General features: G+C 42.6%; 1 protein-coding gene across 3 annotated transcripts in view; it reads left to right on the top strand.

Annotated features, from left to right (window-relative positions):
• Nucleotides 1–9,382, top strand: part of sha (shavenoid) — a 38,502-nt gene extending 29,120 nt beyond the window's left edge. For 2 of the 3 annotated variants that reach the window (XM_065475813.1, XM_065475814.1), the window contains exons 4-10: nucleotides 1,264–1,374; nucleotides 3,979–4,118; nucleotides 5,051–5,225; nucleotides 5,339–5,576; nucleotides 5,914–6,211; nucleotides 6,265–6,511; nucleotides 6,680–9,382. In XM_065475813.1, the coding sequence (XP_065331885.1) occupies nucleotides 1,264–1,374; nucleotides 3,979–4,118; nucleotides 5,051–5,225; nucleotides 5,339–5,576; nucleotides 5,914–6,211; nucleotides 6,265–6,511; nucleotides 6,680–9,108 (3,638 nt within the window). In that variant the 3' untranslated portion in view covers nucleotides 9,109–9,382. The remainder of the gene's footprint in view (nucleotides 1–1,263; nucleotides 1,375–3,978; nucleotides 4,119–5,050; nucleotides 5,226–5,338; nucleotides 5,577–5,913; nucleotides 6,212–6,264; nucleotides 6,512–6,679) is intronic. The other variant, XM_065475815.1, reaches the window with a different exon arrangement.
• Nucleotides 9,383–13,614: the final 4,232 nt, after the last annotated feature.

Here is a 13,614-nt window from a genome sequence, read left to right as displayed (position 1 = left end):
AGCTGGAATGCTTCTTTAGAATAATAAACTAATAAAATATGGATAAAAACCAGCCCATTGGCTCGCATTGTTAAGGTATTGCAGTCAAGGCGCAATAATGGGAGATAATGAGTATTATTTCAGGGATCTAATACTAGCTGACGAATGTCTGAGATGGCAAAAGGAGGTTAAATTAACGAATCGAAATGCTCAAATAGCTCAATGCAAACTTGCTGGTTTTCGCACCTTTCCAGCGGCGTTCCAACAAAAGACCTCGGTGTGGGGAGGCGAAAAGATGGCCACATTTGGCCCAAGCTCCTCTGCGGCCACTCGGGCCCTTATGTTATCCTCGTGGTGATGGTGTTATTGCTGGGACCCCGTGAGCTCCTCGCCCACGGGATGTGCTGAGCAGAAGTTGAAATGATTAAGGGAAAAAAAGCGTGGGGCCGTCGTTATCTCCTTACTTAAGATCTTAAATGAATGATTTTGAATAATCGCAAGCTTAATAGTTGGCAGAAATTGGGGCTCGACCGCTGTTAGCCGGTTGCATGCAAAGCTTTTCAAGATTTTGATGAAGGAGGTCCATTCCAAGCACGCAATCAATCCTTCTCAGAGCGCTGCTCGGCTCATCTTCGAGTTTATAATCACCTGCTGCAGTAAATGTATTCAGAGCGCGGCTAACTTGCTTCCGAGCAAGTGTGCGAATATGTTATGTGTGCGCATACGGGAACGAGAGAGGACCGAACGAACGCTTTACGGGGCTGATGCATTAATTATTTAATGGGAGCTGATAGCTGAGAGGTTGGGAACACAAACACTGCATGCTGGCGTAGAGAGCAGGTGCGGCCGTAACTCGGCATGAATTAGTAAGAAGCTGCTTCGTTGGCAGATTACCATTTGATTTTCGGCCATGCAGACGTGTGTGTGTACTATGTGTGTTTATGGCAACTTGCGCTGATTGATTGGCTTCTTCGCGTGACTCGCCGCTTGAACAAATAATTTCTCGGCAGCACGGAATGAGATCAAAATTAGACTCAGGCCCTTCAGGGCACGCCAGAATGGATTAATGGGATTAATTTGGCCTCGGTGTGAATTTTATAAACGGAAATAATTATATACATTATATCGAAAAAGATCGTCCAATAGGTTGTGATGAAATTAATTTTTATTAATGAGAGAATTGCCGTGTATTCCTTTCCCCCAATTTCAATGCGGTTGGCCAATTAGACCGAGCAGTTTTATAACTTCTTCTTTTAATTGCTATGTTTTTTTCTTTTCTTTCAGAGTGTTCGCTGGCCACGTTCAAAAATAACCAAAAGAAGCAGAAGATCCCCTTCGTGTTCCTGCCGATGAAAGGGCAGATCATCCATCCAAGCTCGGACATCGTTTTTAATGGTGAGTTACAATAAAAAATTAATGAATTTTCATTATAACTATTTTCCATTAAGCATAAAACCGTTTGAAATAGATCCACTTTAGCAGATATTGAAATGAGCTATTACGATCGAGCAGCAATAATATTTTTTGCCTTTTGCAATAAATCCGTAGTTCAGTCCTCAAACGATAAACAATCTCAACCGAAAGGTTTTCTCTATTCAACAAGAATTTCCACTTGTGCCGTTTCACTCGAATTGCTTCCATCTAGTCCATTAGTGCGCGGAATCGAACGTTTACTCGGAAACCATGGCCGCGTACACATATATTTCCATCTTGCGCGCGGAACACGCCTTTTTTGTGCTGATACAGTTAGAAAACTTGCATTGAAAATTTTTATCTTGGACTGAAAAAGCCGGTCCGCGCGTCGGCAGATTACATAAATAACACGCACAATTAATGCGGAAGTGCGAGAGTCGCCTGACGAGAGTGAATGCACTCATCTCGCCGCCGCGTTGCAAGTGCACTTATTTCGTACCTCCGCCAAGAATTAAACTCGAGACAACCGGTCAGGAAAGTGCAATGGACCACGAAACTTGTTTCCTGATGCGCTGGCTCTCATGAAGTATTTCACGGGCAATGCATTATTCAGAAACCGGCTGCAGGCAGCGCGTGCCGTAACCCCATCTCGCCAGTGTAATGTGTGTGCGCAATAACAAATGGGCAGCGTCTGCATGACTCTCAGACGCCAGATGATGCCTCGCAAAGGCCATTCACACTTTCCCTCTTACGGTACCTCCATTTGTTTGCCATTTTCCCCGACATTGAAGAGATTCTTCTTGCAGTTTCCTCTTAAAAATCATTTTGAGCCGTTCAACTAAATTTTATCACAATGGATTGAAATAAAATTATTTATAATAATATATTTTTTAAATGATATTAAATTGCTGAGATTTTCAGAGGGAATTCCAATCAATTTAAATGTTCCTGCAAATGATCAACTATAATTTCCCAGTTAAATACTGCTTTATAATTTTTGATCGTTCATCGTTTAAACATTACTAAAAAAATTTAATAACAGATAAATCGAAAACAGTTAGCATTCAACATATTCGATTTCTTAAATATACTATCTGAAACCTCCGCTCCAAATGATGGGTGAGAAAAGCTTGTCATTAGAGCGTGTAAATTTATCGTAGTTCCATCAAGAGCCACGCCCTGATCTTCTTTTCTAGGTGGACATTTGATCGGCCCTAACATTTAACTTAAAATGCTTTTGCTAATCCATGTCAGAACAAGATTAATATAAAGAAAATGAACACACCAAACCCACGAAACTGTCAAGCTATTACGGAGTACGAAATATTCGGGAAACGGGTTCGCGATAGGTTGCGTATTTTTAAAATTTAGAAAGATATGGCGCGTGTGGAACTTTTTAAATGTGATCGGTGATGCTTAATTAATTGGGTCTATTTGAAAGCATACGAATTCTATTAAAATTTAACAGCGCCAAACCTGTGTCTATTTCATTAGTTTTATATCCTACCTAAAGTCCGCAAAAACATTTACTGCTGCAGGTCCTTACAAAATTTTGATTTGCAATAAGCTATCAAATCACTAGTTACTTCTTGGTTAATTAATTAAATTGTATGAGTATCCGTTATTCAAAGAGAAGAATAAAAATAATCGCAAAAAATTAGGCCACGAGAATGTTTTAACAACATATAAATTTCCGCTGTGGTTTGTGGTTTGGAGCTGAATAAATACAAATGGCCAGGCAGCATATATAGTTGAAGTACACTTGATATTATGCAAGTGGTAAGTGGTCAGACCGGGTATGCATGTCGCGCGCGCAAAATGCAAAATCCAATTACGTAGAGCAAAATAGCGGACGGCACGCGCGCGTCATCGTTGCAGCCGCAATAAAACTCTCGCGACGAGCACGCCACTAGATCTTTATGAAAATTAGTCTGGATTGTGTGTGCTGTGACGACGATAGCGTACAGTGGAGCACAAAATTATTTCCTAATGGCTGGATGGCCGGGAAAATCATGAAAGTCGCATGCGTCTAGCGGCCGAAACAGTTACAAAACGCGCAGAGAAAATGTTTTCTTTTTATTCATTGAGTTCGAGTTTTATTTATTTGAAGTGGCAATTCAGACTGGCAGATCGTCCGAGATAAAATGCAGTGACATGCTGCAGTGCTTGCGTAATGCCGTGATGCGGAAGTGGAGAAGAGCAAGTATATATGCTCTCCAACGGAATATTAATTTAAACGCGCAGATTAATAATATTGAGAGTATATAACCATGCTGGCGGTAGAAGTAATAACCATTTTCCTGGGCGAGTAAAGTTTGTCTTCTGCAATAAAGTTTGTCCCGCAATTATTTTGAATTTATCTCGTTTTCTGCCATTTGTATAAGGTTAAATAATATTCTTGAATGCTTTCCGTTAAAAAAACCATTCCGCGTGATATGGACCTAAAGTTTATAATTTTCTTTAAGAAAATCTAATCTGATTCCACACTGACTCCCGATTACCGCGTTTAAACCTTTTATTTCCCCGCAGTGGATCGATATTCGAGTTAAGTGCGCTCCCCTGATATTTGACTTTATTAATTTCCAGCTGACGTAGGCGAGGATCCAATCTGCGTGGTCTCCAGTGCCCAATTTCTGACTAGAAGCAGCTGGCTGGAGCTGCGCAACACCTCGGACACAGAACCCCCCCTGAGACTCTTTCGTGACCAGAGGCACACATTCCTGCAGGTGAGGCAATGATGCTACCAAATATGAAATTTCCTTCTCACTTTTTTTCTGTGCATATTAAGTGGTTATTGACTGGTCGTAAATTTTGGTGATATAAATGTAACGGATCCCTAATTTATTAGCTTCTAATATTGCACGGATAAAAAATCCAATAAATTAAATAAAAAACTAAACATCCGTAAAGTCTTACCTTGGTAAAATGTAATTAAAAGTTTTTTCATATTCTGAGAATCGCGAATCAATTTTACAGTAACGATGTGCTTTTTCAATTAAACCACATCACTGAATTCAAAATTGTTTCCATCGGTGAATTCTATGTGTACTTCACATCTGCCGAAAGAACACCGGTTGTTAGCCGGCATTCAAATTGGCGGCAACACAATTAGCGGCAATTCTTGCGTCATGCATAAAATGAATTAACAGTAAAAGAGTTGCATATTGGTTGCGGTGCGGTCAGTTGAGCGCGAGCACTAATTGCGCACGGACGATGCTTCCGAGAAGAATCATTTTTCGCGCGTGTAGCGGCGTTATGCGCGTGCATAATGAGCTGTAATATGGCGCAAACACGAGCCTTGTAATGGGCAAATCATAGCCCACTGAAACCGTTTCCCTGCTGGCAACAAGAGTAGAAATATGCGTGGCCGCGCTTTGGATCTATCCATTGTGCTGAAAAATTGCAGAATATGGAATTGGCCCAAGGAAAAACGAGCGAGTAACGTTGTGCGGTCTACAAAAGCTTTTACGAGTTAACGCACGCGTTAGTCTTTTTATAAATTCATTAACGACTGTTCATTTTGTAATGCGTGGATATTTAGGAAAATGAACGTCAACCACAGAGCCGAAAATACATACCACAGTATCGGGATTATTCAAACTTCCTAATTCACATGATTTTAATGGATGCCCCAATAAATGTTGTTTTTGTGTTTCAGTGGTTGGGCGAGCAGGATTTGCGCGTCGGGATGGAGGGTCGAATCCTCCTGGCGCGGTTGATGTGCAAGGACCCAAGCGGATTGCACCATTCATCACCGACCGACGACGGCCAGGGAGTAATAACACACACCTTTTCAACTCCGTGCATCGCTTTCCGAGTGGCCGGATCCCAAGGTGCGTATTCTTTCTCGTCCGCTAATTATTCCCGTGCGCTGTCGGCCAACTGCGCCCGCGGGCCCTCTCCTGCTTTGACAATGATCAGTCTAACGTGCCGAAATTTGCATCAGGTGCGCGTGAGGTGAGCTTCACGTCGGACTACTCACTGGCCGGCACCGGCGGCGGCCTCCTACACGGTCTAATGAGCCACGAGAATAGCAACACCGGCCTCGGCACCCTCGAATACCTCGCAGTCGGCCTGTGCATCGTGCTGCTGTGCTTGGTCTACGCCACTTCGGTCATTGTCTACATTCACGTCAGGAGAATCCGTAGAAAGAAGAAACGCTCAAGGAATGAGTCCGGAGATGAGTGAGTTCGCATAAAGCACGTCTTTCGCTGACCGTTCCGCTCGATTATCGCTTTCAATGCACGCGATAAAGTCTGCCAGTTGCTGCTGTTTTTCAATGCTCACACTTATACCGTTCGATTGCAGCTTTTCAAGTCAACTTAGAAAAAAGGAAAAGAAAAACAAAGGAAATCAAGTGAATTTCAAAAGAAAAATTTTACCTAAAAGTGGGCAAATATTTTACATGCACTGAAAAATGCTTTAAAAACGTTACAAACTAAGGAGCTTGAAATATATTATAGCTCTTAATTTTCTTCATGGAAGAAGCGCTATGGTAAACATTTAATGTCTTCATTGCAGCAGCGACTCTGAGAGAGGACACGGTGGTTACTCTCGCCGCACCGAAATGAACCTAATGAGCGAAGGCGTCATCAAGAACAATCCTTTGCTCATGTCTCCGGGCAGCGAAAACTTTACAAAATTGCCAAGCCTGTTTCACAAAGCGTCGAGGAGCATCCGGCTGCCTCGAGGGGATTTGCCCGTGGCCATGGAGCACGAAGCAGAGTCATCGGCCGAGGAGGATCAATCGCAAAACTCGCCCAAGTCCGAGCACAGCAGCCAGCGAGGCAACGACAATAACGCTGAGTCCCCTGTCCTGGTAAGAAGTTAAAAGAAACAATTTTCTTTGCTTACAAATCGTGTGTTTTTCAGTCAAAAACATCAGAGATTAAGGTGCAGATCCACCCAGAGTCAAGCAGCTCCAATGAGCCAGGGTCTAGCTCGTCCGGCGATGAAAACCAGCACTCGCCGGAGTTGCAGACAAGTGGCATTTACACTCTGACGCTGCAACCACCAACGGAAAGTGGAAGTTTGGAGAGACATCCCGGCGAGAGCGTGTCGATCGTGGAAACGCTGGACGAAGAGAATTCAAAGGAAGGAAGGGACTTTTCTTTTTTAGGTGCGTTATAATTCATTGTATTATGAAATTGAGTATTAATTAATCAAATATCTTGTTTCAGTTTTTCATAACTGAGAGCTTATTCTTATTTTTTCCATTCGTTAAATAATACTCTTTGCTTAAGGATAAAATATAGATAAGATTAATTTTATTATTCATTGATTTCAGGAGGGCGTCACACTTTCAATTCTACCAGTCTCGGACTGCCAGACTCTGAAGCAGGGTGCAGCGGCAATTGCAACGCTTCTTCGTCCCACTCTGGACCACTTCTGGGTACAGTCATGGGCAGGAGAAAACTGTACTTCAACCCAGCATACTTTGATCCAGAAATGCTTCAATCTCCTCCTCAAGCTGCAATTGAATTCCTGCAGAAACTGCGAGAAGTCGTTGCGATGTCAAAGATGAAAATTGCTGCTAAACGGTACAATCCGAGTCTGATTGGCATTCCAGAAGAAGGAGACTCGATAGTGTCGAGCAGAACGAGCCAAAGCGTGAACGGCTATACTAAACAAGAAAACTGGCAAATTGACCAAGAGCCCGCGACAGAAGGAGCTGTCAGCTCTAGTCTGCTGCCGACTCTGGACGTCTGCGGAAGTAAGCAGCAGACCATAAGGCGATGGTTGGAAGATTTAGACTCAGGTGAACCTGTTGAAGACCAAGAGCTGCCAGAAAAAGCGTCCGATCAACTCCCACCCGTCGTGAAGACGCCGTCATTGGAAGCACCGAAAAAGCCACGAAGAGCCAACGGAAAGGCGCCTCAGCCTAAGAAACTGATGGACGCGGTTATTAAAGAACTCGTCCGCGAAAGAGGTTTGCTTGGTGAGGACATTCCCTCGAGTGAGACCACGACGAGTGGTGAAAAGTCATTGGAGAGCATACAAAACGAAGCTGAAGAAAATCCTTATGAATTAATCGCTGTCAATCAATCTAATTTATCAAATGCAGCAGTTGACGATCAGCAGCATAAGCGGCCACCACTAATGATGTTTTGTCTTCCTGAGCTACTTGCAAAAACCTCAGGATACAACTTGGTGAGCGAAGTATATGTCAACGATGACTATAGTTGTAGCAGCAACCAATCGTCATCGTCAAACTCCACAATAAACAGGCACACCATCAAGCACAGACCACCGAAAAACTCCTTGGGAACTCCTTCGGACACTTCGTCACCCAGTTCATCCGTTTCAGAAAACCTTGAAGCTGGTCCTGAAGCTGATCATTATCCTGGAAGTTTGACAATAAAGCTGCCAGAAGCTGCCCCTCACGAATACGTTGAAAGAAGGGAAGAAGACCAATTCGAGCCAGACACGCTTGACAGAGCGAGAAAGAACACCAAGCCGCAGCTGTCAAACAATATTCTATGTGCCGACTCCTTGGAGAGACCTCTCAAAATTCAGCTCAAGAGCTCTGGCAGCTTTTTTGCGGACGCAATGAATGAGCAGCACTCGTGGGGTCCTCTAGATGTTTGGAGCTGCAGTGAAGCCAAAAAGAGAAAGAGCCCTAATAGTATTTCTGACCTGAGAAGCAACAACATTGCTTTCGTTACCAACTTAAACAAAGCGCAAGGGCCAGGTTTCGGAAGCTTGAGGGAAATATTTGAAGCAAAACGGCAGATGCAGCTTAAGTCACAGTTCGATAATCTGTTGGCTGGCCCTCCGGGAGAACTTCAGGCAAAGCAACGAGTGGCAAGATCTATGATCACACCAAACGAATTGAGAATTCGTGCTCAGGGTATGGAACAAGCATCTATCGACGACATCAGACAGATGATGTGGAGCACAACTCCCGACGTCACGCCAAAACCAAAGCCAAAGCCCAAGAGACAGAGGACCGCAGACGTGTCTGCGTGTCCGCCGACGCCTCCCCCCTCGGTACCACCGCCGCCAGCCACCATTCCTCCGTCACTACCTCCGAAGAAAAAATCCATCGACCACGGGCACAATCCGCCTCTTCCACCACGCGAACCAGCAAAATCCGTACCTCCCCCGAGTTTGCCGCCAAAAAACTTGCGGGGCTGCAGAAGTCCACCACAATCAAATATCCAGAAACCACAGCAACAACTCCCGAACCTGATTACGAGCCACTCTGCCCTCCATAGGGCTTCTGCGGACAGCGAAGAGGAAGACTACAAACACAAGAAGGAGGGCATCCGGGGCAGAAGTGCCAGCGGCTTGGCCAATGATGCATTTTCCAAGTGGAAGAAAAACAAATGGGAGCAGGAGACGAGCATCAAAATGCCCAACAGACCAGGCGACTCCGGCTACCTCAGCTCAGACAGCAACAACTCGCTGAAGAGGGTCGCCAACGAAATGAGAGACCAAAGTAGCGAGACCGACGAAGATGAGTCTCTTTGCGAGGGTGGCAGCGAATCCGGAGCCGAGAGTATCGGCACGGATTCAATTTTCTACAAGGCGAGTCCACACGACTCGTCGAGAAACTCTGGAGAAAAGGGCAGGGATGTGAACGTTCTTCTGCCGCACGCAAAGAAAAAGGTCCCGCCGCCACCACCCAAAAGAGTAAACAGCAAACTAAATACCATCGTGTTGCGGAATAATAATCTCATTAAAAGTAATCTTAACGCCAAGTATGGCCTGTAAATCTGCACATTTTATAGTCACTGTGTACAATGCTGTACTATATTTTAAAGAAACGCTCAATAATGCGAAAAGCTCCTCTTTAAATGTACGTTAATCTTGTGATTTAGAGTTTATCTCTTATCAACGTAAGTGCGGTACCTCTCATTTACTTTTGTACTGAAGTCAAATAAACTAACGATACATAATATTATGTTGTTGATCAATTTATAGATGAGTACTTGTATGATGACAAGATCTGTTTTAGATGAATAAAGATGAAAAATACCTTTAATAAGTAATAGTTTTATTAAAAATGGCCTTTTGATTTATATAAAGAAATATGTTAATTTTTAACATTATATGTACAGCCAATTCAGATGGACTATCGGCTTGCGTTTCCTCGTTGTCAGCTGATAATTGTAGCTATCACCAAACAAAAATAATTTATTAATTAATCCGAGGAAAGAAGAAATACATATTTAACATGCTATAAACAAAAATTTCAACTGCGGTGGGAAATGTTATGCAATCTGCGTAGCAACTACGAAGTGCAGGTTGCATATATATATATATATATATATATATATATATATATATATATATATATATATATATATATATATATATTGTGTCGATAGTCTTCTAAATAACGCGCGTCGGCTGAATTTAATTAGGAAAATTCACAAAAAGCTTTGAAACAACGGTAATAAATATATTTACTTAACTAGATCACTCTTTGAATGATCTCGATAGATGGCGGATGCGGCGCTCTGGGCCGCTAAGGCATAGCTTGATGATTCATAAATTGATTGCAAGCAGTAACAAGCTTAGATGTGGAATGTATTATTAATTAAGCATTCCTCGTTGAAACAATTTGTATTTAGATTTTAAGTTTGAGAGGAATGCCATTTTTTAGTTTTAAAAAGCAATACGAAAGTTAAAATTAATCAAAACTTAATTATTGCTTGATATAAGTGATTAAAGAACAAAATTACAATTTTATTAATCTATTTGGACAAATTTACTGAACAATTTTGATTAAAAACAGCTGTGACAACTCGTTCAAAGCACATTCACGCTCTCGTGAAGCTGGCTGATGCGTCTGTTTCGTGCAAAAAATCGATGCGTGCGCTGTTTACCCCGGCAAAGACAACCGCACTCCTATAATTCAACAGCTCGCACACTCGTTGCCAAGTCTGCCGAGAGAGAGTTGAGTGAGATTTGTGACGTGATAAGTCACGTAATTAATTTACTTTTCAATTCTGCGCTCACATGTAGGTGCCTCGCGAGGATGCGCATGTACATATAGACACTCACGTATCTGGCTCATATATCGCAGTGTGTTATTAATATAGTGTGTGCCGGCGGAAAATTGCCAGCAAAGGCAACCACTTGCTGTCACCAGCTGTGTGCGTGTGTTCAATCTTGAACGTGGAAACTGGAAACGCCGCCTGCCGAGTTAAAACGACGCACCGAGGCGCTGCCAGAGATGAATTTTTTCCCCAACAGCACACCCGTTTTTATGGGCGACAATGCAGCTGGGCGAGATGCGCAGAAGTAGCTCCAGTCAAAGAGTAATATGGAAAGGCGCGGGCTTTATCAACAAGGTACGCACAGCTGCCTTGCCGCAATCGCGCCAGGCACAGCTCTCTGTGAAAAAAGAAACACCTCTTTCCATTTAGATTAATGAGAACATCTCGGCGAGGAAAAATTCAGAAATCTACTATGTTTTCCCAAGTAGCAAACAGCAACTTTGCTTGAGAAAATTGCATCTCTCGGCAAAAGTAGCAATTTTCTAGACTGCGAGCTTTTTAATATTGTCCTTTTGAAGAAGGTCGTTTAATGTCCCTTTTCTTTAATTAGCAAACTTTTCCTGCACTGCAAAGAAAAAAATACATTCAATTACGTGCTCCAGCGTACATAAGCACCGAAGAAAAACTTGAAAAGGCTGTGTTGCTGCTAAACATTATTGATTGATGAACAAACCAATAAGAATGAGGCAGGTTCAAATTTTTTGGCGTAAAGATGGTGTTTAGTGGCAAATGGCAACGCCAAAATCTGCCATATTTGCGGCTGGCACGGGTGGCACTCAAAGAAACGGCTTGTCACGCCAAACGGGGTCAGCCCTATAAAAAGGACAATTGCGTTTGTCGGTCTCAACTGAAATTTAAGCATCTGCGTCCTCCGCACATCCAGTGAAGCTTAACGTGACAAAGGGCAGAAAAAACCTTGAGAGGCAGTGAAGGAAGCCAGGGTTATTGCCCATTAAGAGATGCGGCCGCATGGGCGTAAAATAATTCACGTCGCGCTGCTCGAAATTTTTCGCCAACTAAGCCATAATTAGAGTTTTCCGACGTGGAAGCGCGCGCAGTGTTAAGCTCATTTACGTACTGCATGTGTCGGCGGCGGTAATAATAATGAAAGCAGCAGCTGCCTGTCCATTAAGGCCCGTCCTGATGGTTTCAGCCAACCAGTCTCCTTCTTTTACGAGCCGGTATCGAGCGTGCGTTATTATTGGGTGCGGATATAGGCCGGTGCATCAGGTGCGACGAGCGGGATGAACACTTTGATGTGAAAACTAATTTGATGAGCTTGCTAATTATTACGATCCTGTGCGAGTGCTGGGGTGGAAAAATTCGGGGCACTCGATTCGTTCATTTGACTCGAAGATCGATATATAGTGGATTTATTGCTGCACTTCTCCCTCGCAATTCACCAGCGTTTGAAATGTCTCACAAAAGGGAAAAGCCTTATTTAAGTTTGTCATCATAAAATGAAGTTTTTACTGATAGTATTGTCATGGGGCTGTGCGTTTTAGACTCGCATCGATCTCCACTGATGCAATGAAAATTAATTTTGAGATTGAGGAGCGCATTCAAAATTTAAACCCACTGGTATTTCAAATAAAACAAACGGCAAAGAAATGGGATATTTGACGTAAAGAGGAAAATGTATTTGTTTTTGTTTGGTTTATGGCAAAATTAGTGTGTTTTGATGTGTTATTAAATTGCTTTACATTCCATTCCGTGTTCAGTTAAAGTCGGTTTCTTAATGACATTCATGTAAACCACACAAATAATTGAAAAAACCAAACGCATATATATAACCCTTGATCCATGGAAACAAAATATAAATTCTTCTGTCAAATGTTTCAATGATTTATCATTTCACGTTTCAAGTATATTTATGCACAGCGTGGGCTGTGAAGGATGAATAATTACATCAGCGAATATGTGTATTGGCGAATATGTGTTACAATGTTTTGATATGAGATATTGAAGTAATACTCGTTGATGATAAACAAACAAGCATGCCGCAAATAGCGAAAGTTTGTCGAACTTTTGTACTCGGCAAACAAATTTAAATCAAAAGCTACATTTTACAATCTCTGTATACACTTTGGTAGATGCATCATTTACATTTCGCGCGTCGACACGGCATAAAAAATAATTCTCTTTTCCTTTAAAAGGAAAGTCTGTTCTACTTTTTTCACTGCTTCCAGTTGGTCGGACGCGTCAAAAGAAACCCCTTTCATATTCATTCTCTCTACGAGAAGATCCTTCTCTTTTGTTTATTCCCTCCACTTTTCCATCTTAAACATTATTAAAAAGGGACATGTTCTCTTTCGCATTCCTTCGCAGAAAATTCCGTCTGGAATTACAGCTGCTGGCCTGGAACGGCTGACTTTCCATCCGGACGCGGAGCACAATGAGAAATAATTTCATAGCGCGCCTTTTATATTCCGTTTGAGCAGAAGGACTGCTTTAGCACCTTCTGATGTGCTCAGCACTCGCCGCTGGGAAAGGGAATTGTAAAAAGGCGTGCGTGCTAATACATTTTTCACGACGCGCGTCCGCCTACACGGTTTAAAAAGAAGAACAAAGGCAGAAAGAAATCTGAGCACTGGGGATGAGGGCGAGAAAATCCGTTATAATTGCAGACGCATGCCCCAGCGCCGAGCAATAACTTTTAATAATTCCTAAGAGCAGCCGAAACTTGCTTGTTTTGCCTTACATATTTTTGTCAAGCGCAAATGCGTGCCACAAACTTTTTATGTCACATTAAAAATAGACAAATGAGAATGGATGGAGGTATTATACACGCGGTAGTACATATGTATATGTATATCGTGGAAAAGAGATTTGGCGTAAATAAAAAGAGCTGCAGCAAAGAGAGGCTTAAGTGTAATTTATACTTGGTGCGCCAGCCGCTCTCAATTTATTCGCAAACAGCTAGAAAAGTTTTCCCGGTTGTCAACTTCACGGCGGCTGCTGCCGGCGAATGCTAATTTCATTTGAAAGGCACCCTTTCTAATTTGACATTTTCAGCTGACCGCTAGCGTGACGACTGTTTCGCCAAAAAAAAAACAATTCTGCTTAACTTAAATTGGAGTTGAAGAGAGTCTAGTTGATACCCACTGGTGAGTCAGTATAAAAAGGCACTCTGAATTTCGCTCGTAGCAATGCCTGGAGTGGCGTAATTAAAATATAATTTTCGCCCGCGGGAGAGGCGGAACCGGGGCAAGGA

This window comes from Cloeon dipterum, chromosome 1, assembly GCF_949628265.1.
Source record: "Cloeon dipterum chromosome 1, ieCloDipt1.1, whole genome shotgun sequence".
Taxonomy (NCBI): Eukaryota; Metazoa; Arthropoda; class Insecta; order Ephemeroptera; family Baetidae; genus Cloeon; species Cloeon dipterum.
This window is presented reverse-complemented; position numbering and strand designations above follow the sequence as displayed.